Source organism: Camelus bactrianus, chromosome 6 (assembly GCF_048773025.1).
Source record: "Camelus bactrianus isolate YW-2024 breed Bactrian camel chromosome 6, ASM4877302v1, whole genome shotgun sequence".
Lineage (NCBI taxonomy): Eukaryota > Metazoa > Chordata > Mammalia > Artiodactyla > Camelidae > Camelus > Camelus bactrianus.
Window position 1 is genome coordinate 90,650,032 of NC_133544.1, and position 26,026 is coordinate 90,676,057.

At 39.6% G+C, this 26,026-nt stretch overlaps 2 protein-coding genes and 1 non-coding gene across 10 annotated transcripts in view; 1 reads left to right on the plus strand and 2 right to left on the minus strand.

Annotated features, from left to right (window-relative positions):
* The window catches only part of MAP2K5 (mitogen-activated protein kinase kinase 5), a 235,746-nt gene extending 230,721 nt beyond the window's left edge, over nt 1-5,025 (minus strand). For 2 of the 8 annotated variants that reach the window (XM_045517039.2, XM_074366271.1), the window contains exon 1: nt 4,189-5,025. In XM_045517039.2, the coding sequence (XP_045372995.1) occupies nt 4,189-4,323 (135 nt within the window). In that variant the 5' untranslated portion in view covers nt 4,324-5,025. The remainder of the gene's footprint in view (nt 1-4,188) is intronic. The other 6 variants (XM_045517029.2, XM_045517026.2, XM_045517034.2 and 3 more) reach the window with 5 other exon arrangements.
* LOC123617033 (U6 spliceosomal RNA) lies at nt 134-238 on the plus strand. The gene has a single exon (XR_006725121.1). It is a non-coding gene; the product is annotated as a U6 spliceosomal RNA (small nuclear RNA).
* Nucleotides 5,026-15,928: 10,903 nt separating the features above from the next.
* C6H15orf61 (chromosome 6 C15orf61 homolog) lies at nt 15,929-20,938 on the minus strand. The gene is made up of 2 exons (XM_010955799.3): nt 20,538-20,938; nt 15,929-16,155 (listed from the first exon to the last, which is right to left on the minus strand). The coding sequence occupies exons 1-2, from the start codon at nt 20,881-20,883 to the stop codon at nt 16,028-16,030; spliced, it is 474 nt and encodes a 157-aa protein (XP_010954101.2). The 5' UTR covers nt 20,884-20,938; the 3' UTR covers nt 15,929-16,027.
* Nucleotides 20,939-26,026: the final 5,088 nt, after the last annotated feature.

Genomic DNA, 26,026 nt, shown 5'->3' on the forward strand with positions numbered 1-26,026 from the left:
TCTTACTGCACAATGAAACTCACATGTTTCAGCACCTGACAATGAGTAAAGGATGGTCTCTGGTTCAGTTACTTCATCATTCCAAAGCATGTACTGAGGACTAGCCAGTATTGGTTTAAAAAAAAGGTGGCGTGTGCTCACTTCAGCAGCACATATACTAAAATTGGAATGATACAGAGATTAGCATGGCCCCTGCACAAGGATGACATGCAAATTCATGGAAGTGTTCCATTTTTTTTTAAAAAAGGGGGGGGAGCACCCTCCACTTCCCCAATCCTCCAAGTCTAAGTTATCACTGCTTATTTTCCGACAACCAATCTTTTATTTATTTTTTTTTTTTTGAAGGGGGTACTGGGAATTGAACCAGGACCACATGCATGCTAAGCACACACTCTACCACTGAGCTGGACCCGCCCTGCTCCAGACAACCAATCTTGAGATGTGAACCCTACAGCATTAGCCAACTAACTTAGGATCCTTCCTACTTGTGAATAGCAGACCCCATGGAACAGCAAATGTCTAGTAACTAGCCTGAAAACCCTGCCAGGCTGCAAGGGCATCCTTTGCCCATCAACATAAACAAGGAGCCACACCTACTTTACAGCTAGTGTTGGGGGAAAGAGAAAGAAAAAGCAAATCTGATTGAGAGAATCATGAGAATCACATGAACACTACCAACCATCTTGTTCCGTCAAAGCAAATAAAGTGGGGCTATCATAACGACAAAGGGCTAAAAAGTTTGAAAGCCACTCTCTACTGGTCTTTTCTAAGCAGGCACATTTAATTTTACGTGTATTTGCTAGCTGTATTTTAAGTGATGATTTATTTCAAAACGACCCTGTCTTATTCTCAACATTTTACGTTACCCTAAAGAAGGTTTCAAAAGAAAACGGGAGTTTATGTCTCTTGATGATGATCTTTTCTTGATCCTTTTCTTCTCCTTCCTTACAGTAAATCAGTCAAAGAAATGGCAAACCAAAAACATAAATGAGCAGCTACAACGTGCCAGGAGAATAAAGATCATAAATTCTTGACTTTAGGAAGATTGTAATCTGTAACAAGGGTAAAGACAAACCTAAAAGACTAACTATTCAGAGCACTTACAGTACAAGAAAAGGGCCAGACAAAAGACATAAATGAGCAAACAGTAGTTTGTAACTCAGGAGGCAGCAAAAGCACAGTCCCGGTTTAGACAGAAACTTCACAGATGAGGGGAAATCTGGGCTGGGAGCTGGGAGAGAGGATTCAAGCAGCAAGATCTCCTGCACAGTCTTCCCCAGACTGGAAGCTGTGTCACCAAGGAAGAAGAGAACCACAGAAAGCTCAAAAACGCAAAGCCCAAATGCCTCTGCCCACGAAGACCAGCGAGGCCTCCTTCACACCACAGCCAGTCCCTCATCATTCAGATGAAGGACACAGGGCTGGAGAAACCCAGGGCCCTGCCCCAGGGCGTCCGAGCCACTGGGTGGAGCTGTGATCTGAGCCCTCAGCTGCTGACTCCAAGTCCACAACACCTCAGCTACAGCTAACTCGGGGACTACAGACTGCTTCTGGCTTCTGCGTCTGGTTCCACCACAAACCAGCTGTGTGGCTTCGGCATTTTCCCCGTCCGGGGTTCAAGATTCCTCACTTGAAAACTGGAGTGAGGAGAGTGATCTCAGATGCAGGGGAACATTCCGGGTTTCACCTGGCTTTAAATTTTAAGGTTCCAAGCCAAAGATGCTGAGATGCACCTGTTGGTCTTTTGCCAATTTCCTGATGACGAGATCAGGTAAACCTGGAGAAGAGACGGCAGGAGTCTTCCAGGATTTGAGCTCATGGTTCAAAGAACTTGACAGACAGCATGGCACCTGCTGTCATGAGCCCTTCATCAGGTCTGCCCGACATAACAAGTCCCACCTGGGTTTACCTGACCAAGCACGTGTGAATGCTCTAGACGGTGCGACCACTCGTGCAAAGTTTACTTTTAGGCCAGTCATCCGTGAGCCAAGGTACAAGAGAGCTGCACAAGAAGCAGAAGGCCAGGCCGTGGCCCTTCTGCTGCGTAACAGCAGAGCACTTACCACGCGAGGTCGCTGCGAGTGCTTTATGCGTATCAACTCCAGGAGTTCCCAGAACTCAATGAGGTAGGCACTATTTTTATTCCCTAAACCTTTTTTTTCCTTCTAACAGATGAAGAAACTGAAATACAGAAGACACTTGCCCAGATGAGCCTGGTAAGGCTTGCAATCTAAACCCAGTCCGCCTGGCTCCAGAGTTTGTGTTTTTCATCACTATACCATTCCACTTAAAATAATGCCTTTTGTTGCCTCAAACGAGTAAAGTGCAAGAAAGCTCATGTCTCTTCTCATCAGGGACACAATCTCACTTACTCCTTACAAGTCTTTGAGGCAGGTCTCATTATCCCTAATTTACAAGTAAGGAAACTGAGACTCAGAGAGGTAGAATGATTTGCCTATTTAGTGGGATGGCTTGCAATTAAAACTCAACTTTCTTGATTCAAAACCTGTCATGCTGTCCACAAAACCGTAACGGCATATAACCTCTTTAAAGCTCCCCTTACACAAATATTTTAGGGTCCCATGAAGCATCAGAAACAGAGAGGAAACAGAGGTGTGCACCTCCTCCAGAAGTTTACAATCTAGTGGAGGAGACAGACAAAATTAGCACAAAACCCATGTACTTGGCTGCAGGAACAGAGAAGAGGGGCGTGTAACCAAGGCCAACTGAGAGGAAAAGTGAAGCTGGGCTTTGAAGGACAGATAGGAGTTGTCCAACTGAAGAAAGAGGCCAACTAGAGATGGCCTGGGCGCCTGAGAGAACTCAAGGTTAATTCTACGTACCTGGAGCACAGGATGCTCAAGGGAGTGTAGTGAGAGATGAAGCTGGTGCCAGACAGGCACCAGCCAATCCAGATGTGCCCAGAGGATCATGCCAAGGAATTCGGGCCTTACCATGAAGCGAGATCCACGTGCGTGTGAGTGTGTGGAGAGCTCCGGATACAGAGAGAAGGATGGCATATGTGTACAAGATTGGAGGCTGCTGGTTTACTCCAGCCTCTGCACTCCTGGCCCAGACACCCAAAAATGTGTGTGGTCTGGGTGCTCAGTAACATCCAGAACTCAAATTGAGGGTACAAGGATCAAATTTTGATTGAGTAACCTATCACAATCAACAACCACATCACAGATCCTCCTCTTCCCCAAAATGTCCACCTTATCCTGCAGGGAAGCACCGCTCTAGATCTGGTACTTGCAACGCGATCCTTGGTACATCAGCTCTGCCTTTGATAGCTCAGTGATTCAGTACAAAAAATGGGCACAATGCACTCTGTCTCAAGTAAACGCTAAAAGATATGACGTGGCGCGGCAGCGTGTGGGAATAAACACGAAGTAAAGTAAGGAAATCTGAGCTCTGGTACTGACTCTCCCACTCAAAAGCAACATGGCTTTGGAAAAGCCATTTCACCTCACTGCTTCTCTGTAACCATCTGCAAACAAAAAAAGATCAGAGGGCTCAAAAGGCCACCTCCAAGGTTATACTCAACTGTAACACACCATGATTTTCTCTGAAATACATTCTGAATATTTATTATGAAAGTCAGACGATATTTTTGACTCTTAAGATGCACATTTCCCCTTCTATTTTAACATCCCTGAAACTGGGTTTTGTACAATGTGTGGCACGTCACAGATAATCTTTCTTAGTGGTATATAAAATATCTTAAAACCTATGACATCTTAGGTTTGCTGAAATATGATTGATTAGAGCTGCCCTGTTTCCCTTTCCCACTAGTCACCAACTTCAGGGAACTCAGTAGAAACATGGCTGGATTCTGGCCAGGGGCATTCCACAAAACACTTGAGAAAAACTCTCTTCTAGATTCAGCATTTTGTATCCCAATTAGTTGCTTCTATGTGTCATGTCCCAGTCCAGTCTGTGAGCTCTTTGAGGGCAGGGGTTCAGCCCGATTCACCTCTACTCCCCCAGGGACCTGCACATTTATCAGACTTCTGTCCATGCAAATAATCGATGTTTGTGGCTGAAGCAATAAAACTGCCCCAACATGAGGCCAGCATGTCCACTAGCTCAGGCCACCAAGGTAAGATTCAATGATCAAGGTGCTGACTACCCCACAAATCCCTGCGCGCCCCTCGCTGCGACTGGCACACTGAGATTAGCACTCACCAGCACATCCCTGAAGAGTAGCTGCGGCCCGGAGTGCACTGTCCAGTCCACCGCTCCACTATTTGGAATCTTGATGCGAATCACCAGCACCTGGTTCTCCATGGCATGGAAGGGACCAAGGACCAGCCACAGCATTACAGGTTAAAAGGGCTCACATCCTGGTAGGGGGTACCCACTGGCCCCTGGTTAGGCGGGGGCTCCAAGAGGTGACAAGGGGACCGAGGGTCCGAAGACAGAGAGGGAGGGGCAGCGAAGAGAGGAGGTGGTCCGGAAGCGGCCCGCAGGCCCCCAGCCAGGCCCTGGCTGTGTGGGGCGGAGGGATGTCTCCCCGGGAGCGTGGACGGGGCGAGGGGCAGGAGCCAGTAAGAACTAGCGGAGATCAGAAGGTTCTGGAGTTAGGAAGAGGGCAAACCGGATCGTGCAGCAATCCGCCGTCTGTGTGGGCGTGAGGAGACTGCACAGAGAAGACTCCCCGTTTGGGGGAGACAGCGGCAGGTGTCCACTCCTCCTTAGAAGGAGCGGGGGGGTCCCCGACTTGAGGGGACTCAGTCTGGGGCTGTTCGGCAGGAGCCCTGGGGCCGCGGGAAAGCCGAGGGGCGCCCTCAGCAGGAGGGTCGGGAGAGGGTCCTCGGCCCCAACCCTGAGCCAGAGTGCGCGGCGCGAGCGGTTCAGCCGTGGGCACCCGAGGCCGTGCGTCCCGGCGGCGGCGGCGGCGGCAGCGGCGGCGGCGGCAGGAGGGGGAAGGCGACGGTGCGGACACTGTTACTCCGGAACCAAAACGCGCAGCGCCGGAACCCCGGGAGCCAGCGAGGGGACCCGCCTCCCGCGGCGCCATGTTGGAAGAGGGCAGCGCCTGGCCATGCCCGCCCCCGCCCCGCCCCGCCCCTGGGAGGGCGGGGCCCGAGGGAGGGGACCGGCCGGGCTGCTTGTTCCCGAGACCGCCGCCGCCGAGTGACCGCCCGCGGCCACCGAGTGACGACCCTTTCCTTTCCCGACCCTCATTAAAGTCAGCGAGGTGAAAACATCTGACAAACGAAGGAGGAAACGGAACGAGGGCAGGGATCCTCCAAAAGCCGATTGGTGGCTTCAGATGCGTACGGTTTGCCTTTACAGAAGGCTGAGAGGATGGAACGTCAGCTCTCCTTTATCCCTGCTTGTCAGGTCCTGCACCTAAATGTTCGTGGGGGTTTGTGCATCAAATCATCAAGAGCACGGGTGCCTTTTTCTTTTCCTTCTTCCAAGTCACAGATCCAGAGGTCATCATCTTTCTCCCACACGAGCAAAGCGAGTATGGATTTTTTCAGTAAGGTCCTTCATCCCACCGTTGCCCTAAAATAGTAAACAGCCCCCTATTTAAAAGCAACAGTAAATAAGTCCAGTGGAGTTTAACTGCCTGGGGACAGCTGCAGTAGTGGCATCGTCTTTTCTTATTAAACCGTTGCAAAAAATATCCGGTCTAGTCCATAAATTGTCAACTAGATAGCCATGTTTACCTAATCAGTGATGTCACAGGCAGTAGCAATAACCCTTGGTTATTTTTAAGTGACTTGTTAACCTCAGATTTTTAAATGTATAATTTTGTTGATCTATGATGTAGAAGTTTGTTTACAAATTGCAACGCGTGGGTTCGTCCTTTATCTCTAAGAAAATTGCACATACCGCTTTACTTTGAGGGACTGAATTTTGCATAAATTCGCTGCGGGATGAGTGTCATTTTTCTCTCTAATAGTCAAATAGTTGATAAATATGAGAAAAAATAATTTAAATATTGGTCAGTTTGGGTATAATACCAATTTTTTCTGCATATTTTTTCTGCCTGCTTTCGTTTTATATTTAATTTGGAAGTCCATTGTAGAAGACAAATTATCTTTTCAGTTATTGTAAATTAATGGCTTAGGTAGGAATTCATTTAGTCAGATCCTCCATATAGTGTAGGAATTGCCCCTTTCCACCTGCACTTCAGTCCTGTGAAAAATAAGCCATCTGCTCAAGGTCCCCGTGCACTTTTTATTGCAAGTTCTTTTCCTATTATTTGAGAAAATAGACCACAAAACTAGAGATTTTCCATGAAGCCTGATTTGTTAAAATGGCTTTTTTATTCATAGTACTATGGGGAAAATCAACTCAATTTGTACTTTCAATTCTTTTGGACATATACCCACAAGTAGAATTGCTGAATCATATAATAATTCCGTTTTTCACCTGTTTGAGGAGCTGCCTTTTTCCACAATGGCCACACTATTTTGCATTCCCACCAATAGCCCAAGGGTTCCAGTTTCTCCACATCTTCACCAACAATTGTTATTCTCTGTATTTTTGCTAGAAGCCATCCTAGTGGGTGTGAGGTGATACCTGATTGTGGTTTTGATTTGCATTTCCCTAGTGATCAGTGATGTTCACTATCTTTTCCTATGTTTGTTGGCCATTTGTTTATTTTCTTTGGAGAATTGTCTATTCAAGTCCTTTGCCCATTTTTAGTTGGGTGATATATCTTTTTTGTTGCAAAGTGATTTTTTAATGAGAAAAACTAACATTTTAGTGTTACACCTTCAGAGAATTCATCTTGTTTTACCATCCTAACCAAGTGATGAAGGTTAACATCACCAGTGATAAGTCAATTTGATGTTGCATACTCTCTGATATGATGCAGTAGGAATGGCATTTAACCTCTGTGGTCTTCTTCCCAAAACTCATAACCCCAAACTAATTAGGAGAAAATCTCAGACAAACCCAAATTGAGGGATATTCTCCAAGATACCTCACAAGTACTCTTCAAAACTGTCAAGATCATTAAAAAAAAAGAAACTGTCACAGACCTGAGGAGACTACAAAAGACACAAGAGACATGATGATTAAATGTAATGGATCGCCAATGAAATCCTGAAACAGAAAAAGGACAGTGATGAAAAACTGGTGAAATCCAAATAAAGTCTGGAGTTTTGTTAGTAATAAGGTACCAGTGTTGACTTCCTAGTTTCGATATGTGTACACTGATTATGTAAGATGCTAATGTTAGGGGAATCTGGGTGAGGGTACTTGGGAACTCTCTGTACTGTATTGCAACTTTTCTGTAAAACTAAAATTATTGCAAAATTAAAACCTTTTTTAAACTGCCTTGCATTTTGACACGTTTACAATAATGTCTGCGGTTCAGTGGAAGTCTATGATGGTTGTTGTCTCAGTCTGGACGGTGGTGATGGTGGTGGTGGTGGTGGTGGTGGTGGAGGAAAGGCAAAGGTGCAATTGAGACTCAGGACAGGAAATGCTCATGGTAATTGCATTCCCATTACTCAATGCACTTTGCCTTCAGAATCCACTCATTCAATCAACATTACTAAAGTGCCTACTGTGTGCCAGGTACTATTTTAGGTATGAGGGATGTGGCGATGAATAAAACACATACAGTTCCCTCCCGTCATGAAGTTATAGTTTAGTGGGGAGATAAACACATGAGTGAGACGTGTGGCACAGTGTATGGTGATGAGTGCCAGGAGAAAAGTAAGCTAGGAACGGGGACCAGGAATTCTAAAAAGATATAATTTCCAGTAGCAATAATGACTAAACAATAAACATCAGCATTTTCCTCATGTTGCTTAATATCCATTAGTTTAAAAAAGGAGACGGTGAAGAGGCATGGACAGAAGTGATCAGGGACAAACCCTTGAAAGTGTGACAGGGAAGTCTGCTCTTTTCTGTTGTGGTGGGAATGGAAAAGGACAGTGGGAGCAAGTCCAGCACCCAGGCAGCAGCAGAAACAACAGTTCCTCATGGAGCACGTACTGTGTACCAGGTACTATGGACTTTAGATGCTCTGAAATGAATTAATGCATTAATTTCTAAGGGCACTAGGTTTGATTTCTACCTAACACATTTTCCTTTAGGCAGAGTAGGTTAGTGTTCCTATAGATTACTTAAGCTTATTTCCCTCTTTTCATTGTGCAAACATATCTATATTATTTTCTTTATAATAACTAACAAAATACATATCCCACGTTTTTGTGGCACTTTACAGCTTGCAAAACACTTCTCCCTACATTATCCTGTGCATCATCATAGCAAAGGACAGAGTAATGATTCAGAACGTGGACTCTGGAGACAGACTGCAGGGACTGGAATAACACTCACCATGCGTGACCCTGGGCAAGACTTCTTGGTTTCCATAGCCAAAAAATGGGAACAAAAACAGTGCCTAACTCACAGAGTTGTTATGAGAGGATTAAGTAAGTTAGAATGTGTGAAGTGTTTAGTCTAGGACCTGGCACAAGGTACACTTTGCAAGTGTTAGATAAACTCCTTATTGTATATGAGACACTAAGAAAGCTCTAATTTTTCTCATTCAATCAGTATTGGTACAGCAAGAACTTAAACCATATTTTTCATCTTCAAAACAAGGTTCTTTGTATCACATACATAATGGAACAGCAGTAAACACCGAACTAAATCACACATAGGCATGCAAGAATGATAATAAAATTTCAGAGTTAAAGGAAACTTACAAAATCACCAACCTAATCCTCTGCCCAATTCAAGAATTCTCTCCCCATTTACCTGAGGAATTGTCATTCATCCTCTCTGGACATCTCCGGTAACAGGACTCACTGCCTCAAGAGATAAGCCATCCCATTCTTTGCCAATTCAATTAAAACATTTTTCTTGTCTCCTTGTTACTAATGTACTATTTCTAGTTCTGTTTAAAGAGAGTATGCCCAATTGATCCTAGTATTTTGTGTTTAATATTTCACTTCAGGTACTTCTACACATCATTCTATTTGACTTTAAAATAGCAAATTCCTGCGTGAGAAAAGAGTTGGCACCTTTTGAAATGCCTCAAAATGCTAATGTGACAAAATTCTAATCTTTTATTTTTCAGAATGCATAGAACAGTGTAAATGAGTTTATTACATCTGAGATAATATTTCCAAACTTGTTGCTGTTTTATAAGGAATCCATATGATTTCCAATTAAAGTATCCTTTTCTTAAAGCTCTTAAAGATGAAGGCAAGTTTCCTTTTTAATTTTGAATTATTACATGTTCATTTGACATAGAGCCTTCATTATATGACAAATACCAGAAACACAAAAATTAGTAACACACGGTTCTCATTCTGCTGTGTGCAGAAGTGGTATTTTTCAGTATGGCTTGAAGGGACCCTGTATGTAGGTTCAGAATTACTAGATTTTGTTGACAGGTAAAATTACTAAAATTTGTCTTCAGCATGGTCAATGCAAAAAGATTTGTAGGATGAATGAATGTTGATTTTTAAATTAAAAGTAAGTCATACTCTTTAGATTTTTATTCACACTTGGAAATTTGTGGTTCCTTCATTTTATAAAATTTGGAGGTTTGAAAACATAAGAAACTAAAATTTTGGCTTTATCTCATAGTCAGAGCCTTAACACCATGTGTTAAGAAATATTGCAAGATAATCTCCTACCTTTTTGAATTCTTTTCATCCAATTCATAAACGTATACATTTTTTGAAATAAAAATATCCATTTTGTTAAATGGAATTTTAAATTTGTATCTATTTATTAGAGTATTGATTTTTACTTTGTATATTTTAATTCTTCCTTTAGAGTTTAGGTAGACAACTTTTTAGATCTGATTTTAAATTATGCACTTATATGAAAATAGAGTAAAATGAATCACTTGTGGTTAATAAATTCAATGTTCTGTTTGTTAGAAAAGATTGTTATAAAATCACTGATACATTCTAGCAGAAGCAGTAAAGGTTATGTCAAATAACTACTAAAAAAAAAAAAATCATACTACATAGTGTTAATGATGTTACCTTAACATACCAGCTTCAGGGGCTGCATAATTGTTTCTGCCAACCCATAAATTTTTGAGTAACAACAAAATTATTGTGATTTTTCTTACTAAATAATTCATACATTACAAAGCATGTATGTAACAAGGTCCATGAATCACTAAAGCATATAATGATCATATATCTAATGACATATCTCTTTTCATAAGATGAACTCAAATAGATTTATGTATTTAGGTTAACTAAAAAATACTGCGTTTATAAGGTTCATAATTCTATCATCAGCAGCAACAATGTAAAAAACTTCAGGTTGTCTTTAAGAAGTACATGATTTGCTTTTAAAAACTGAAAGCTTTTGTTTATCAAAATCCTTGTTTAAGCTACTTTTCATGAAGTTTTACAGCTTTTAAATTGATACTATAAATATCACTGAAGATAAATTAATAATATAATGGAGTGGTACAATGTTCATAAACTGTATTTAAAATGATATAAGTGCAAAGAAAATAGCTATAAGCAATACTATATAAAATCTCATTCTAGTAGTAGCTGATACTCTGTATCCAGCAACTAGGATCTAAAAAAGGATATTTTCATTTCCTAACATTTTATGTACTTTCCTTTGGTCTTATCTTAAATAATCTTAAACCAAGTATATCCTTTACTTAATTCTACCAAAAATGATCCCAAATGAGATTTCATCTCCTTGATTAAAATCAGGATTCATATTAAAATGTTTAAAATTCCAAGAATACAACATATAAAGTGTTAAATTCACATTTCACCTCTTTTTAATTTCTAGCTTTTTTCTAAACTCAGTTATTTTCTATAGAAACCATGCAATCAGTTGTGTTTTATCATAGTAATATTGAATCCTTCACTAATTTTTATAAATTATTTTTATATACGGTAAAATACACATCACATACAATTTACCATGTTAACCATTTTTAAGTGTACAGTTCATGTTATTAAGTAATTCACATTCCTGTGTAACTATCAATACCATCCACCTCCAGAATTCTTTTTATCTTGCAAAATTGAAACTCTATACCTATTAGATACTAGCTGCCCATTTCCCCTCCCCCTTTACGAATTTTTTAACAGCTTTGTTGAAAGATAATTCACATGCCATACAGTTCTTCTGTTTAAAGTGTACAGTTTGATGTTTTGAGTATAGTCAGAGTTGTGTAACCATCACTGCAATCGATTTTAGAACCATTTCATCACCCCAAAAAGAAACCCCATGCCCAGTAACAGTCATTTCTGGTTTCCTCCCAACCTCCCTAGCCCTAGGCAATCACTAATCCACTTTCTATCTCTATAGATTTGCCTATTCCGGACATTTCATATAAATGGAATCATACAATATGTGGTCTTTTATGATGGGATTCTTTCACTTGGCATAATGTTTTCAAGCTTCACCAATGCTGTAGCATGGACCAGTACTTCTGTCCTTTTTTGGCTGAATAATATTCTCGTGTGAATATGCCCGTTTTATTTTTATTATCAGTTGATCTTTAAGTTATTTCCAATTTTTGGCTAGAACAAGTAATATTATGGATATTTGTATACAGGTTTTTGTGTGAACATATTTTCAGTTCTCTAGGGTATATACCTAGGAATAGAATTGCTGGGTCATGTGGTAATTCCTTACTTAATATTTTGAGGAACCACCAAACTTTCCCAAGTGGTGGCACTATTTAACATTCCCCCACTAGCAATGTATGAGGGTTCCAATTTCTCCGTATTTCTTGTCAACACTTGTTATTATCTGTCTTTTTGATGATTGCCATCCTAGTGGGTATGAAGTATTATCTCACTGTGGTTTTGATTTGCACTTCCGTGACAGTGTTACACATCTTTCATGTTCTCAGTGGCTGTTTGTGTAAGTTCTTTGGAGAAATGTCTGTCCAAATCTGTTTTTCAATTGGATTGTTGAGTCATAAGAGTTCTTTATATAGTCTGGCTACATGTTCCTTTTCAGATATATGATTTGCAAATATTTTCTCTTATTCTGTCAGTTATCTTTTCATTTTCTTGACAGTGTCCTTTGAAACACAAAAATTTTTAATTTTAATGATGATAATTTAAATGATTTCTTTTTGCGGGGGTCATTTGCCTTTTCTAACTTTTATCCTTTCCCCAAATAAGAGATTTTTATAGTAGGCTGTATATAAAAGCAGCTTCTTTGCTAGAAAGCTAACTGAACTTTCAGAAATATACTTACTAAAGACAATCTAGATTTATTTCATTCCAGTTGTATTAAATATACTCTCAATTAGCAGAACAGAGTTCTGAGAAGTTGCTGGATGGCCAAGCTTTGTGTCAGTGGAAACTATTTTATCCACATATTCATTTAAAGAAAAACATTTTTTCCTCAGCATCTGATCCCCAATTTATATTAGAAAAATACTCTGTGGACTGTGGTCACTACTAACAACACTTCTTATTGTTAGGAAAGCTCGTGTGAAACATTTGTCAAGCACATAAAATGGTATAAAAGTGAAATACAGTAATTAGGATTTGTGTCCAATTGATTGTGTAGCTCAAGTAATTTTTCATTACCAACATAAGATTTAATAAGTGTAAGTAGTTAAAGATTCTGACTTGGCACTAGTCATTAGCATGTAATTGAACTAGTAAAAAAGATCAGTTACAGCTGTGTTGATTACCACCTTATCTTTGAAAGGCAATTAAAGACCTCAATCATTGCAACAAGATTTGATTGTGCAGCCTTTATTGGACATTGATCTTTCAGCAAAGTGCAGTTACATTTTCCATTAATTTACAGTAACACAGTTTAACTCTGATACCCTAGACTGTTGACCCAGGTGAGATGTAATGCTAAGTACCTGTTTAGATTAAGATGCCCCCAAACGTCATTACTGTCTGAATGGTAAGTGCTGAAAAAAAAGCAGATATCTGATCCACCAGCTTTAGGATAAGGTTTCTGTTATCTGCACTAGCTTTTAAATGAAATGAAACTCCACTCATTCAAACATCATTCATTCTTTAATAGAGTTAAGAGATAATTCATGAAGAATTACAGATGTTCTGTGATTATAGTTTTGAGTGAATATAAATGACACAAAATAAAATGTACATTTTAAAAGAAATACATATGGCTTTTAATGATTAAAAATGTTTCCATTTTTACTGAAGTCAACAATTTGCAAAATACTAGTGACCAGATACGTGTGATGAAATGTATTAAAACTCTTTGTACAATTTGGTACGTTAAGGCATCAGCACTGAGAAACTAGGGCAACCTAGTTCATGCTCCCAGTTCTGTTACTACCTTTTTATGGTGGTTCACAACTTACACATTAACTAAGAATTCTGACTAGAAATTTCTTCCAACACTTGGTAATTGACTTGTATAGAAATTACAACAGAAGAGATGCAAGATTTTATATTAAAAAGACATCTTCATTAGAAAATAGTTTTGCCTGGATTATTTTAAAGAAAAAAAAAATCCCACTCAAGAAATATAGGCAGAAAAGCTATCTTTGTTTCACCAATTTAGGAAACTCCTGATATCCAAAAAAGCAGGACCCACCTGCAACCCTGTGGCATAACCAGCATGTGCCCAGACACACTTCCACGAACTGCTATCATAGTGTCTCCTCCTCTCTTCCTCCCACCTTATTTTAAAAATCTTTTACTAATGAAGTCTCTTAAACATAAATATATATGGAACACAAGAACGAGGATTACAAAACCAGCTTTTCTGAAATAGAAAACTGACATTTGCTTACAAGCAGATTCATGAGACATTTTAAGGTGAAGGCTTCTTGTTTTGTCCTCCTCAGATTACTGGTGGAAAAAACTAAGACACAAAGGAGTAGTTATTAGCCTGAGGTCAAGAAGTAAGACAGCACTCTTACTGAAAATAGAATCAGTCTCCTGACTTCCCGCATTTATATTTTGTCCGTTTTAGGCCATAATACTCTGACGCAATATCTAACTTTAAAGAAAACACTTAAACCATTACTGTTCAATGAGGAGCATTTTTCAGACGAAACGGTTCACTACAAGACTTCATAAATCCAAGGAATGAAATTTAAAATATTTGAGCCATGCCCTTGGCCATCGTTGAGTTCATCCTTCACTATGATCAACTCCATGAGAGCAAGAGGTCTATTGATTTTCATGTAATACAAGAAAATATTACATTTGCTTAATTGTTACACAGTGAGCACATCAGACAAGAAATCAAGGCTCTATTTAATGCTGCAAGCAGCAGAGAATTACGGAGATCAATAGGGTAGTTTGTCAAAGATGTTCTCCAAGGAGACCTACCTATCACTATATGGACAAGAAGTCACTCTGGCTGTAGCTATTGAAAAACAGGTAAGCAGAGTCAGCAGTACGAATTATCAGAAATCAAACAGGCCAGTGTGAAAAGAAGTGCAACTCTACCGAAAAGCTGTATTTATAGTCTGGTAATTAAAAACCATTTTATCAGCCTGTGTTGGGACCAAACCTTTACAGCCAGTATTGACAAGACCAGCGGCAATGAATGAGCAGTATTTGACTTAAAACTTATGAGCTAGAGTTATTTAACTTTGCCCATTACAGAGGAATCAGTTCTAGCCTTCCTTGCAAAATGCAAATAGTCGGTTTTATTATTAATGAAGCTTAATGTCACACTATCTCCTTTGTGCAAGCCATTCGTTTAACCAGTGTCAAGTATATTCTTCTGGACTAAATATATTGGCATAAGTACTTCTTTGATTAAAGTGTTATTTAGAATGGCTTTTAGACAAGTGAACACTACATATATTTGAACAACAGTTCACTCTCTGGAACTTACTTAAAATGACTACCTTTAACGAAGCCGGTTTGTAATACTTCATTATCCTGTTGCTCTCACCTCCATCACTTCCACTCACTTTCCCTACTGATTTGCCAGAAGTAAGCACCCAAATGTTGGTTAGATTGAATTTTATAAAATATTTTGCTACAACGATGTGTAAACGTCACAGATTATCAGCAACACATTAACATAAAATGATACATAATGCATGTTTGTAATTATGGGAGAGATCATAAATCTTAAACACCCATTGGTTTAGAAATTAAATAGTTCTACTTAGTTCTCCCTAAATTACTCCAAATTTCTGAAATTTACCATTCGTCTGGGTATTTTGTAACTACCCCCAAGGATAAATTTTTTTTAATGACTTTGCTTTCAAAAATGCAATTAACTTAATAAAATTCTAACGCAAAACTGCCATCAGGTCTTTAAAATTTCAGCCCACTTCCCATCGCCAATAAGTCTATGGATATGTACCATTTCAGCTAATTGCTTTTTTAAACAGTCACCAAATTTATTTTTCTGGGTCCTTCTAGATCTTAATTGTTCTTACAGCTTTATCAGCATGCCATTTTAACTTTTAGTAAGCCTTAATTTCATTCATCTTGCTGCATTTATATTAACCAGAGTTGTTACTACATTAAAAAAAGTAGTAGTATGGTATTGGATTCTTCAGGTAGTAAGACGTTTCAACATGACACTCACACCTCTCAACACAGGTAAATGGCACAAGGGCTTTAACACATTTCTATTTAAAATCCTGGCAGCTGAATGGTTTAAATTTCAGATTGCAATTAGAATTCTCATCAATTTGGATTTGCCAATGATATTATACTGTTTCCACCGTCTATCCTAAAATCCTCTACTTCTTTTTCCAATGTTAAAGATTTCCCCCTTTCCTTCTTTGTGTGGTATCTGCATTTTCAAAGAGTTGATTTAAATTGTTAATACATAACTGTAAGACCTAAAAGTTACAACCATTCTTTAGCTGTAGTTTAACCTAGTTATAGGAAAAAAATTGGTATAAACATTATGTGTTTGTAGTTCCCATTGGCTAGATGGAGTATGAAATATATAACAGTGTATGAAAAGCTTTGCCTCTTGAGGGCAGTGATTCATCTTAAAGAACCAGACACCGTAGAAAGGAAAAGGTGTTTGCAAAAGTTTTATTTTAAAGGATCAAAAATAAATAATGCATATACACATGAGAAAATCTACTGATATTTATGTCCTTCAAAGCACACTTTCAGTACATGGCACCTTCATCTTCTTTATTTAGAAAATAAACTGTTATTGGTCCATAACTGGTGTGCACAGTCTCTGTGACTCTAGCAAATAACCAGGAGCCAAGTCCATATAATAAAGTTGGAATACCTAGAAAACAAATGAATATGTTATTTGTGAAATCAATACTCATTAATCATGCACTCGTATATTTGTCCTGGTACAAATCACACAGCACTCTTGAGCAACATCAACAGATCATAAAGCTACAAAAATATTAAAATATTAGTAAATACTGACTCTACCTAAGAGCTCAATTTCATCTATATTTGTGGAACATGGTAACAACTGTGTGAGCCCAGAGATTTTTTAAAACTATAAATAAGACTGCTGTAAACTCTAATTCTAAGCACTTTACAAGCATTAATTCATTATCTCCAAGTACTTAGGAAGTAATTCTATATTCTTTTCACAAATAAGCAAACAGAATATTCATTAATTTAGCTGATGTTTCCCAATTATTGGCCTTGAGCTTAAATTACTAGGTCATCTTTACTGCGCTTTAAGTTGGACAGTAATATTGATGGCTAAAATAATTTTTTGTACAACTTTAAAGAAACTAGGTCAAATAGCTGCCTTCAAAACCAAAGGCGGAAAACAACTCTAAGGAAGATCTCAGCATGATGACAAGCATGAGAAAGAAATAATCCCGTCAGTATTTTTACAACTGATTTGAAAATCTCATTTCAACCTATTTGAAATAGGTACACAGCAGACTCAGACAACATGCTTTTTCTTTGGAATATTTCCGTTTGCGATTAGTTACCATTTGTGATACATGAAACTAAACATACACTACCCAGAGATATGGATTTAAGCGCTCATATGCGTATCACACTAAGTTGGACACAAAACTAACTTCCACAATTCCTATTTTTTAAGGCACTTACTTAAAATCAGTGACTTTTAACATATTAAAAAACATGTATAAAACCACAGGCACTTAAATCAATAACAAATATTGGATGCTCTACACAAGTATTAATTTTACTGTTCCTATGTAGGAGTTGGACAGAAAACGACAATTTAAAGAGCTGTACATTTGTAAAATGACTTTCTTCCTAGTTAATAGGGAAATGGACATATGCGCAGGACTAATCATATTCCTGATCTTTTTCTTATTTTTCCTGCAAGAATATATTTGCTGTGTTATGCTCTTTTTGAGTGTGTAAGTATGTTGGCCTATTTTGTGCTTATTCCCTGAAGCTGCACTCCAACCACTGTGATGCCAAAGATTAATCAGGAGAAGCATCACTAGTTGGCACTGAGAAGAGGCAAAAATGCCCATTCAGACTGGCACCCCTCTATTTTTAGGAATATACTGGGTCACAGCTTGTCACTATCACAGGGCTCCCTGGAACTCCTATGAAACCTTTTACACTATGCTGCCTTCTTTGCCTTGATAATACCTCCCCCGAATCTCTAAATGCCTCAGGGAATGTCACAAAAAAATCCACAAAAACTAGCATCGTAAAGCTATTTATAAATCATTTAACTGGAATGGAAAAAAAAAAGGCAAGTGTTGGCGTGGAGTGGGGGAGTGAGGAAGAGAACAAGAAGACAGGCAGAAGAGAGTCAAGAGTGGAGGGAGCAGTTGAAATAAATAAATTTAAAACACGATATCACAACTTCAAAAGCTGAAAATCAATGGAGTGAGAAAGAAAAAACAGGCTCTAGAAATAATGATTAATTTTCCAAATACAGTGAGAATAAAATACACAAAATATGACTTTTAAACCAAAGCTAAGGACATAAATTTAAGGAGTGGCTGATGACCCTGAAAATGCTGTTTTATAGTATTTATCACAGTTTTCAGTTAAAATATTGACACTTAAAAAAATCACACAAATGGTCAATATTTTTTCAGCTAAGATGTAGGACTGATCAAAGACTACTAGTCTAATAATAACTACATTTTATCTTATTAAGAAGCAAGTAGGAACCATTATCATTAAGGCTGTTTGATAGGGGATGGAGAAGTGATACGGGAATCAGAAATTCTTTATTTCTTTTTTTTCCTGCAGTCCACTTAATTTAATGCAGTCAGGCTAGTATACAAAATGGGAAGATTAACCACTTATATAATTGACATATATTAAAAAAAAAACCCATAATTTTCTTTATCTATAGCACATATGCTTTAAAGTCTGTAAGATTCCATGAAAAATTAATTTTTTCCAGACTGTCTGAAACACGTAACATCAAAATAAATGTGAAAGTCAGTTCTTTGCATAATGATTCATTTTGAGTCAGCTGAACAGTAGGTAAACCACTGTCAAATTAAACACTTAAAAAAAAATTAGAACTTTGTGGCAAGTCTCTGATTACCCATTCATTCCAATGGTAAGTTGCTTTTCTTAAATCTCAATCTACTTCGCAGCATGATACCCAGGCTGGTAAACCATCAGTAAAATGTCAGCTTCCATTGAAAATGAAGGCAGAAGAGAAAGGGAACAAATATGTAAAAGGGAAATCTTTAGTATTTACAAAATGGAAAAGGGAATTACTTTGATAATTACTAAGTTGGAAGGGAAGAAAAGGATTAAATGCAAAAAGATTCTTTAACAGAACTTGTACTTGATGATCCAGAGGGGCAACTGCACAACAAGAACAGGAAAGAATCCTATTATGTAATTCCCTATCTTGAGACAAAAATACAAAATAAACATTACCAAATTGGTGAATACTCTTTAAGTGGACTTTCTTTTAAAAAGTCCAGCAAAAAAAATAAAAACCCTTTATTAGTATAAGCCAATTTGTATTAAAGCATGCTTGAACAGAAAGTTTTCTTTTGTTTAACTTAAAACTCTTATTTTCTTTTACGCAGGAATTTTAGAATTTTCAGAAGACCACAAAGACCGTTAAATCACTATTCGGCTTTCTCTTCCATGTCAGAAAAACTACAGCTGTTGTTTCTTTCTTCAAAAGGTTTTACTACTTTTCTATATGAGAATGTTCTGGGCATCCTATTTTTCTTTGGATTTCTTTACACCTAAAAGAGAAGCCCCTAACCACTAAGGTGTTCTAAACGTGTTAGCTTTTAAATGGCGAAACCTTTTTTTAAAAAGGCATTAGGCTCCCGGTTTACCTATAACCCTCCTGTTAATGCTTTTCCTAAACTATTACTCTACATTTGGGAAGAATGATTTTTTCTGATTCTGGAAACGCTAAAATAAACTTGTTCTTCTTGAATCTCGTCATCACTCCAGTCTTTCCAAATAACTTGGAACTGAATTTTCTAAGTCACCACAATCTTCAACCTCATACCAACCTCAAAATTAATGGGCATGCTCTATCATCAGTCAAATAATAAAACATATTTTTAAAGGGTTACACAGTGGTAAATAATCTTCTCCTTAATGGACTAAACCCAGAACAGTCCCAGTGGACCAATGATTCCAGAACCCCATGAATTATTATAAGCAAAAATACATATACCATATTTAAATTTAAGGACCTCTCAGACTATATAGTAATAGAGCAGCTGAACAGGGATTTAGCTTTAATTCTGGTACAAAAAACCGGTTGGGTAACATGGGTCAGTTCGCACGTCTACATTCTGAATTACTGAAATCTGGATTAACTTGATATGAGCTATTAACAGGTTCAAAACATCTTAAGGCCTATTTTTCACTGACCTATAAAAGATACATTCATGTCAATGTTCACGCCTCTTCTTCAGGTCATTAACCAAAAGAAAATAAACATCCCGCTAGAGTAAATACTCTGAGTTAGAATATTCCCATGAAAATATACCAAGATTAAAAAGACAGTCTTTTAAATATATTTTAGGCCTAGCATTCTAAGAGGCTAACTTCACTGCTGAAAATCTTTAGTGCTTTTAGTAAAACAAACTTGCCGGGATTTCATATAAAGAAAACAAAGAAACTTTAACTGTAGTTCCAGTTTTTATAATATGAACGCACCCACAAAGTGATGTTCACGGGAAGTACGTCTGTCATGCAATAAGGCTTTTTTTTTTTTTTTTAAACTTCAGAGCCTCTTTCCAGCGGCTTACAACCTCCTTCTTACTGCCCAATGTAGGGGTCCTCCTAGTTCAGAGCCGCAGGAAGTGAGGATGGATTGCCCCCTCCCCAGGGATGTTGCGGCAGAGGGGTGGGGGTTTCTCAGTACAGGCCTGTGGCTAAGCCCCACTTTCTCGGAACCACTCAGGAGCAACAACTTAGCCCTGACAAGCATCCACTGGGCGGGGGATACAGAAGACCAGGGCCACAGCCAGTCCTGGAGGGTGCAGTGTAGGTGGACGAGGAGGCTGGCTCTAGGAAATCCCTTAACACTGGGCGAAGCTCGGCGAGCGCCTGCGCGGGGCTGAGACAGGGCTCCCCCTGCGCGGGCGCGGTCTGACCTTGCGCCGGGGTCTCGGCCTCCGAGCGAGGACGTTTGTCAGCGTGCTTTGCAAACAGTGCAAACAGGCGTCGGGGGGACGTGCTTCACCGGCCCGGGCCACTCACCGAGGTTGACGACCTTGAGCGCCGTGAAGAACCGGTCCTGTCCGGCCAGGTCCTGCCAGGGGGCCTTGGAGCAGTGGTACTTGATGAAGGGGAAGCAGCCGGTGCGCAGAACGTGGTAGTTGGCGCCCTGCACGGCCCAGTTGAAGTGCGAGAGGCCGAACTGGTCGTTGCGGACGGAGCTGTAGGGCACGCAGAAGGAGGTCCAGTACGGCAGGCGCCGCTGCAGCAGGTGCCGCGTCAGCACCTCCGAGGCGCGGGGCTTCGGGCGGGAGGCGGCGCCCGAGGCCCAGGGCCGCCACAGGAGCAGCCGGAGCGCGGCCTCGTGGGCCCGCCGCAGGGCCTCCATGACCCGCCTCGTCCGCGTCCCCGGCCCCTCGGCCGCCGTAGGGGCGCGCGCCGCTGGGGGCGGGGCCGCGGGAGCGCGCGCGCGCGCGGCCGCTCCCCGGGGCGAGGGGCGGGGACGCCCCACGGGCGCCGTGAGGGCGCGCGAGAGCCCCCGGGGCGCGGCGGCGCGTGCGCACAAAGTTCCCGCGGCCTCCCTCAGAGAGAGCGGAGTCCGGCCGAGGGCGGCGCAGGGCCAGGCACGCTGAGGAGGTAGTTAGGTCGTCACCCAGGAGCCTGGTGACGGGGAATTCGCGAGTTTCATCAGTTTAGGTATGAGGAAAACTAAGGTTAAAAAGAACTTAACCACCCCGCTGAGTGGCAGAACTCGAACCCATATCTCTCTTCCAAGCCCTGGGCTGAAGTGAAATCCTTAGTTCAGGTTGTTGAGGAAGCTGGAAGGTGTCCTCAGGGAAGTGAGTTCAAAGCCAAGGCCCCAGATTTGCACTGGCTGGTCAAGTCAGGGGGCATTTTTGCGTATTTAGGTCCCCCGCCGTCGTGTAGTTTAAAAGAAGTCCCAGGTATTTCAGCATAAAAAGTTAAATCTTTAAAATAGTCCCCCTTCTCTCTGCAGTGTGCATCGCCATGTCCCCTCTAAGAGCCTGGTGCGCACGAGGCGAGGAGACTTACTTAGAAACCTTAATAACCCCCAGTCACCCATTAGCAAATCTATTACTCTGGGAAAATTTTTTTCTCAAATTTTGCAGCCTCTTGAAGTACATACACACCTGCTTTCGAAAGAAGCATTTCCTCTTATATGTTCTAAACGCCTTATGTTTGGAGAAACCATATATAAATAATACGTGTCTGGAAAATGCTGTATATAAGTGAGGTAATTATGAATAGAGAAAAATACAACAATTACTGTTACTGTTGTACATACTCAATAGGAATGTAGGATAGTGTGGCTACCTCTTACATTCTCTACTTTTTATTGATTCATTCAACAAACATTCCTTGAGCACCCACTAACGTGTGCAGGATCTTGTAAGTTAAGTCTTTTCAGGGGCCTTGTAGTCATGCAAATAATTTGAACTTTATAGATTCCCTATTAGATAAAAGCTTTTTAAAGATTTTAAGGTGGAGGTATGATGTAGTTAGATTTGTATAGAAATGGCTGCAGAGAGGTTAAGACGAGTCAGGGAGGTGGTTCAGTACTTTAATTTTAAATTAAATTTTAAAAAGCACTGGAATCCTTTTTCAAACAAAATCTGTCACAGAACCCCAACATATAAAGGAGGTGAAAACTTGTATTTTATTACTAAACATTTGTAAGTGCAGAATTTTAACATTAACTTTAAAGGTGAATTTTTAAAATGAGGCTAGTTTGTTGTTGTCTTGGGTTTTTATTTTGTTTTATATTGTTTTTAGCAGAAAAGGAATTTATTGGAAGGAAATTGGATAGCTACAATAATAAATAGGAAGTCTGCAGAACCAAGTTTAGGAATGGGGAGGAATCAAAGGAGGCCAGCCTGCAAAGACACAGGTTAAGACCAACAGGAAAAGATATGGTTAGAATGCCGTGGCTGGCCCCACTGCCACTGGTGTCTTAACACTGCTGTCTAATCCTAAAAAAATTTTGAAGGGTCTGTGGACAACAGTTGTAGTTATAGCAACCTCAGAATGGTTTATTTCTTATTCCTCTGTTTTGGTTGTCTGTTATCAAGAAAATCCTGATCCCTTGGGAGAAGTAGGTACAAATAAGAGTGGTTTTTAAAAGAGTTGTTTGAAATCTTCAGCATGTGCTTCAGTCACAGAAATGGCAGAAGGAGATTAATTCTGAGCTCTACACTGAAATGACTTAACCTCAAGTTAATTTCTGGCAGTTTGCAATATGTTAAAATTTGACATCATATCTATTTTGGGAGTATAAAAACCTATTTTTAAATAAATGAAGTTTGAATCAAACATTTGCAAAACCTCTGAAGGCTGTCTGAGAACTATGTTCTGTACCATTTAAGGTGAAAACTACAGATAAAGGGAACCAGATATTTACATAGGTTTCACTGCATTGTCTCATGAAAGCTAGGGAACTAAAGGATTTCTGTTGGAAGATGCCCTCTTGGAAAAACCCCATCAGTGATGAGGGCTTCTCTAATCCAAGGCTCTTTGACTCTCTCTTTTCTCTTCAAGTAGGAAGTTCTTCCAAAGATTTTTCACAGGTGGTAGACCACACCCAGATATTCAGGAGTGTCTGAATGAAATATTACCCTAATGTAAGGATACAGAGCTGGAGAATATGGCATCTAGATATTTCTGCTGACTTTAAGATTATACTGTGTCTCTTCCATAACTGAAATAGGATAATTTCTCAAAAAACCCACAACTCAGGTCATCAGATGCTTGATTTTCTTTTCAGTTCTCATTCTTAATGGCCATGAAACAAAAGGGCTTAGAAGTTGGCATTCACAAGCTTAAATCAGTGTTCCAAAACTGTGTCCAATAATTAAGAATCAAGTGCATTAAATACATGAATACTTAGTTTTCTACAAAGGATGGAGAAATGGCATATCCCTTAGAAGGAAACCCTTAAAAGTAGCTGAATAGTGCTTCTGTGTATGGCATTTAATGTGTGCATGGATATATCTTGCTGCTTCTAGAAAGGGGGGCTTTTGTTTTCATTTTGTTTTAAAGGCACCCAGGACATTGTAGATGTTCAGAACATGTTAAAAATTAGTTATACAATGTTGATAGATTGGAATATATTAAAATTAAGAATTTTTATTCTTTAAAAGGCACTATTAAAAGAGAGTGAAAATGTAATCTAAAGAATGGGAGAAGTATTTGCAATACATGTATCTGACAAAGCATTTGGTATTCAGAACAAATCATTTAAAAAAAAAAAAGACAATCCAATAGAAAGGTGTAAAATATTTGAATGGACTCCTCAGAAGGGAGAACATCCAGATATCCAATAGACATGTGAAAAGGGGCTTAATTTCAAAATCATCTGAGAAATGGGAATTGAAACCCCAATGCAATACTGAAACCAGAAAACATCCATCAGAGTGGCTAAAGTAGAAAAGACAGAAAGTATTAAGTGTGGATGAGGCTTGGTGGCAGTTAGAACTTTCATGCACTGCTGGCAACCACTTTGGAAAAATTTTTGGCCGTTTGAATTAAAGCTGAATATATGCATACCTTATGACTCAGCCATACCACTCCTAGGTATATATTTATATATTTATATTAGTGTGGTCAGACTGCTGTAACGAAATACCATAGACCGGGTTTAGCCAACAGCAGAAATTTATTTATCACAGTTCTGGGGACTGGGAAGTCCGAGATCAGGTACTGGCTGATTGGGTCCCTGGTGAGAGTTCTCTTCCTGGCTTGTGTTTCCTTCTTGCTGTATCCTCCCATGGCAGAGAGAGCTAACTCCACCTGACTCTTTCTTCTCTAATGAGGGCATCAGCCCTATTATAAGGATCCCACCCTTACGACCTCATTTAACCTTTATCACCTCTTCATACATGAGGCCGTTATCTCCAAATCCAGTCACACTGGATATTAGGGCTTCAGCCTATTCAGCATATTTTGAGGGGACACAAACATTCAGTCCGTAACAATTCCCAGCAGAAACTGTATGCATTTGCTCTTCCAAAGACATGTATTAGCATGTTCATAGCAGCACTATTCATGTTTGTAATAGTTGACCTGGAAATTACTCAAATGCCTATAAGTAACAGAGCAGATATACAAATTGTGGTATATTCCTGTGGTGGAATACTATACAGCAATGAGAAAGAATGATCTACAATCACACACAACATGCATGAATCTCACACACATAAGGAAGAGTGAAAGAAGCCAAATACTAAAGTACTTACTGGATGATTTCATTATATAAAGTATAAACCTGGCCTAAATTCGTCTGTGTTGTCAGGAGGCCAGATAATGATCAGTCCTGGGCAGGGAATCAGTGGCTAGGAGGAGAATGAGGTGACTTCTGGGGGACCAAGATTATTCTCTCTCTTTTAAAAAAATTCTTTTGTTTCTATAGCTCTTTATTTAAGTCTTAATTTGTTTTAGACTAGTTTTAGACTCAGCAAAATTGAGAGAATGATAGAGGTTTTTCATATATCTCTACCCCACACATGCATAGCCTCCTCCATTAACGTGGCACACTTGTTATAGTTGGTGAACCTGTGGAGTATTCTCTTTCTTGACCTAGATTCTCATTAAATGGGTGTACACATATTAAACTTCCCATTGTTAGTGTTTACTAAGAAATATGTACAAAGGACATATATAGTGGACATGACCCAGACATGACCTTGTACATATATAGAATCTTTATTCTCACGTTGTTTATACAACCTTACTGTGAAATCCTGATTTACTCACATATTCCTAATAGTGTGACTTAAAAGAAAGTAGAGTAGGTGTGTAGATTTTAACTCACTGCTATTCTCAGAAGGGGAATTAAAGGCAAGATGCTGGGAGCATATGTCAGCATACTGATAAAAGATAAAGGAATTGTGAGAGAAAAAAAAAAGAGGGGGGATAGAAGTGTTTACAATTAGGATTTCATTTACAATTTCCAGTTTGAAGCTTTAGGAGTTTGGGTTCAAGGAAAGAAAGACCATGGAGTTGCTGCTCCCCCAGTTCATATTCCAGCATGTTTTGGAACTTAAAAAACAGATACTCCAAAGAGCCACAGACCTGAGTCTCCTAGGAACCCAAATCTGCTTCATGGCTCAGTGCCCTCTAAGCCAAGCTCAGCACCAGAGGAAGTGGCGTGAGTTACCCCTACAGCTGGAAGAATGCTCATTCATTCTCCCCATAGCAAATAGTGCTTGCTGCTCCATTCCTGTATCCTTGTGTCTGCCCTGGCAAGGACAATATATACTGGCTTTATGCAAAATTATCCTCATGGAAGTACTGAGCTATGGCAGGAGTCATTAGGAAAGGAAGGAACCGCTGTATTCTTATCAAGATCTTTTTGAGTCCTTCTTTGGAGGTGATTGATGTTCTGAAAGCCCCCAAGGAGTCGGCTGGCAGTTGGGGCTGCAGTTACAAAGAGTGGTAAGAAGAATTATTTTGGTAAAACTTTTTACTGTGAACATAGTGGGTATAGAGATCTTGTCCAAAAGCAACTTGTGTCT

Coding starts and splice junctions, on each gene's coding strand:
- C6H15orf61 (XM_010955799.3), bottom strand. CDS start 20,883: ATGGAGGCCCTGCGGCGGGCCCACGAGGCCGCGCTCCGGCTGCTCCTG. Junction 16,156..20,537: donor GCTCAAGGTCGTCAACCTCG/GTGAGTGGCCCG, acceptor TTTGTTTTCTAG/GTATTCCAACTTTATTATAT.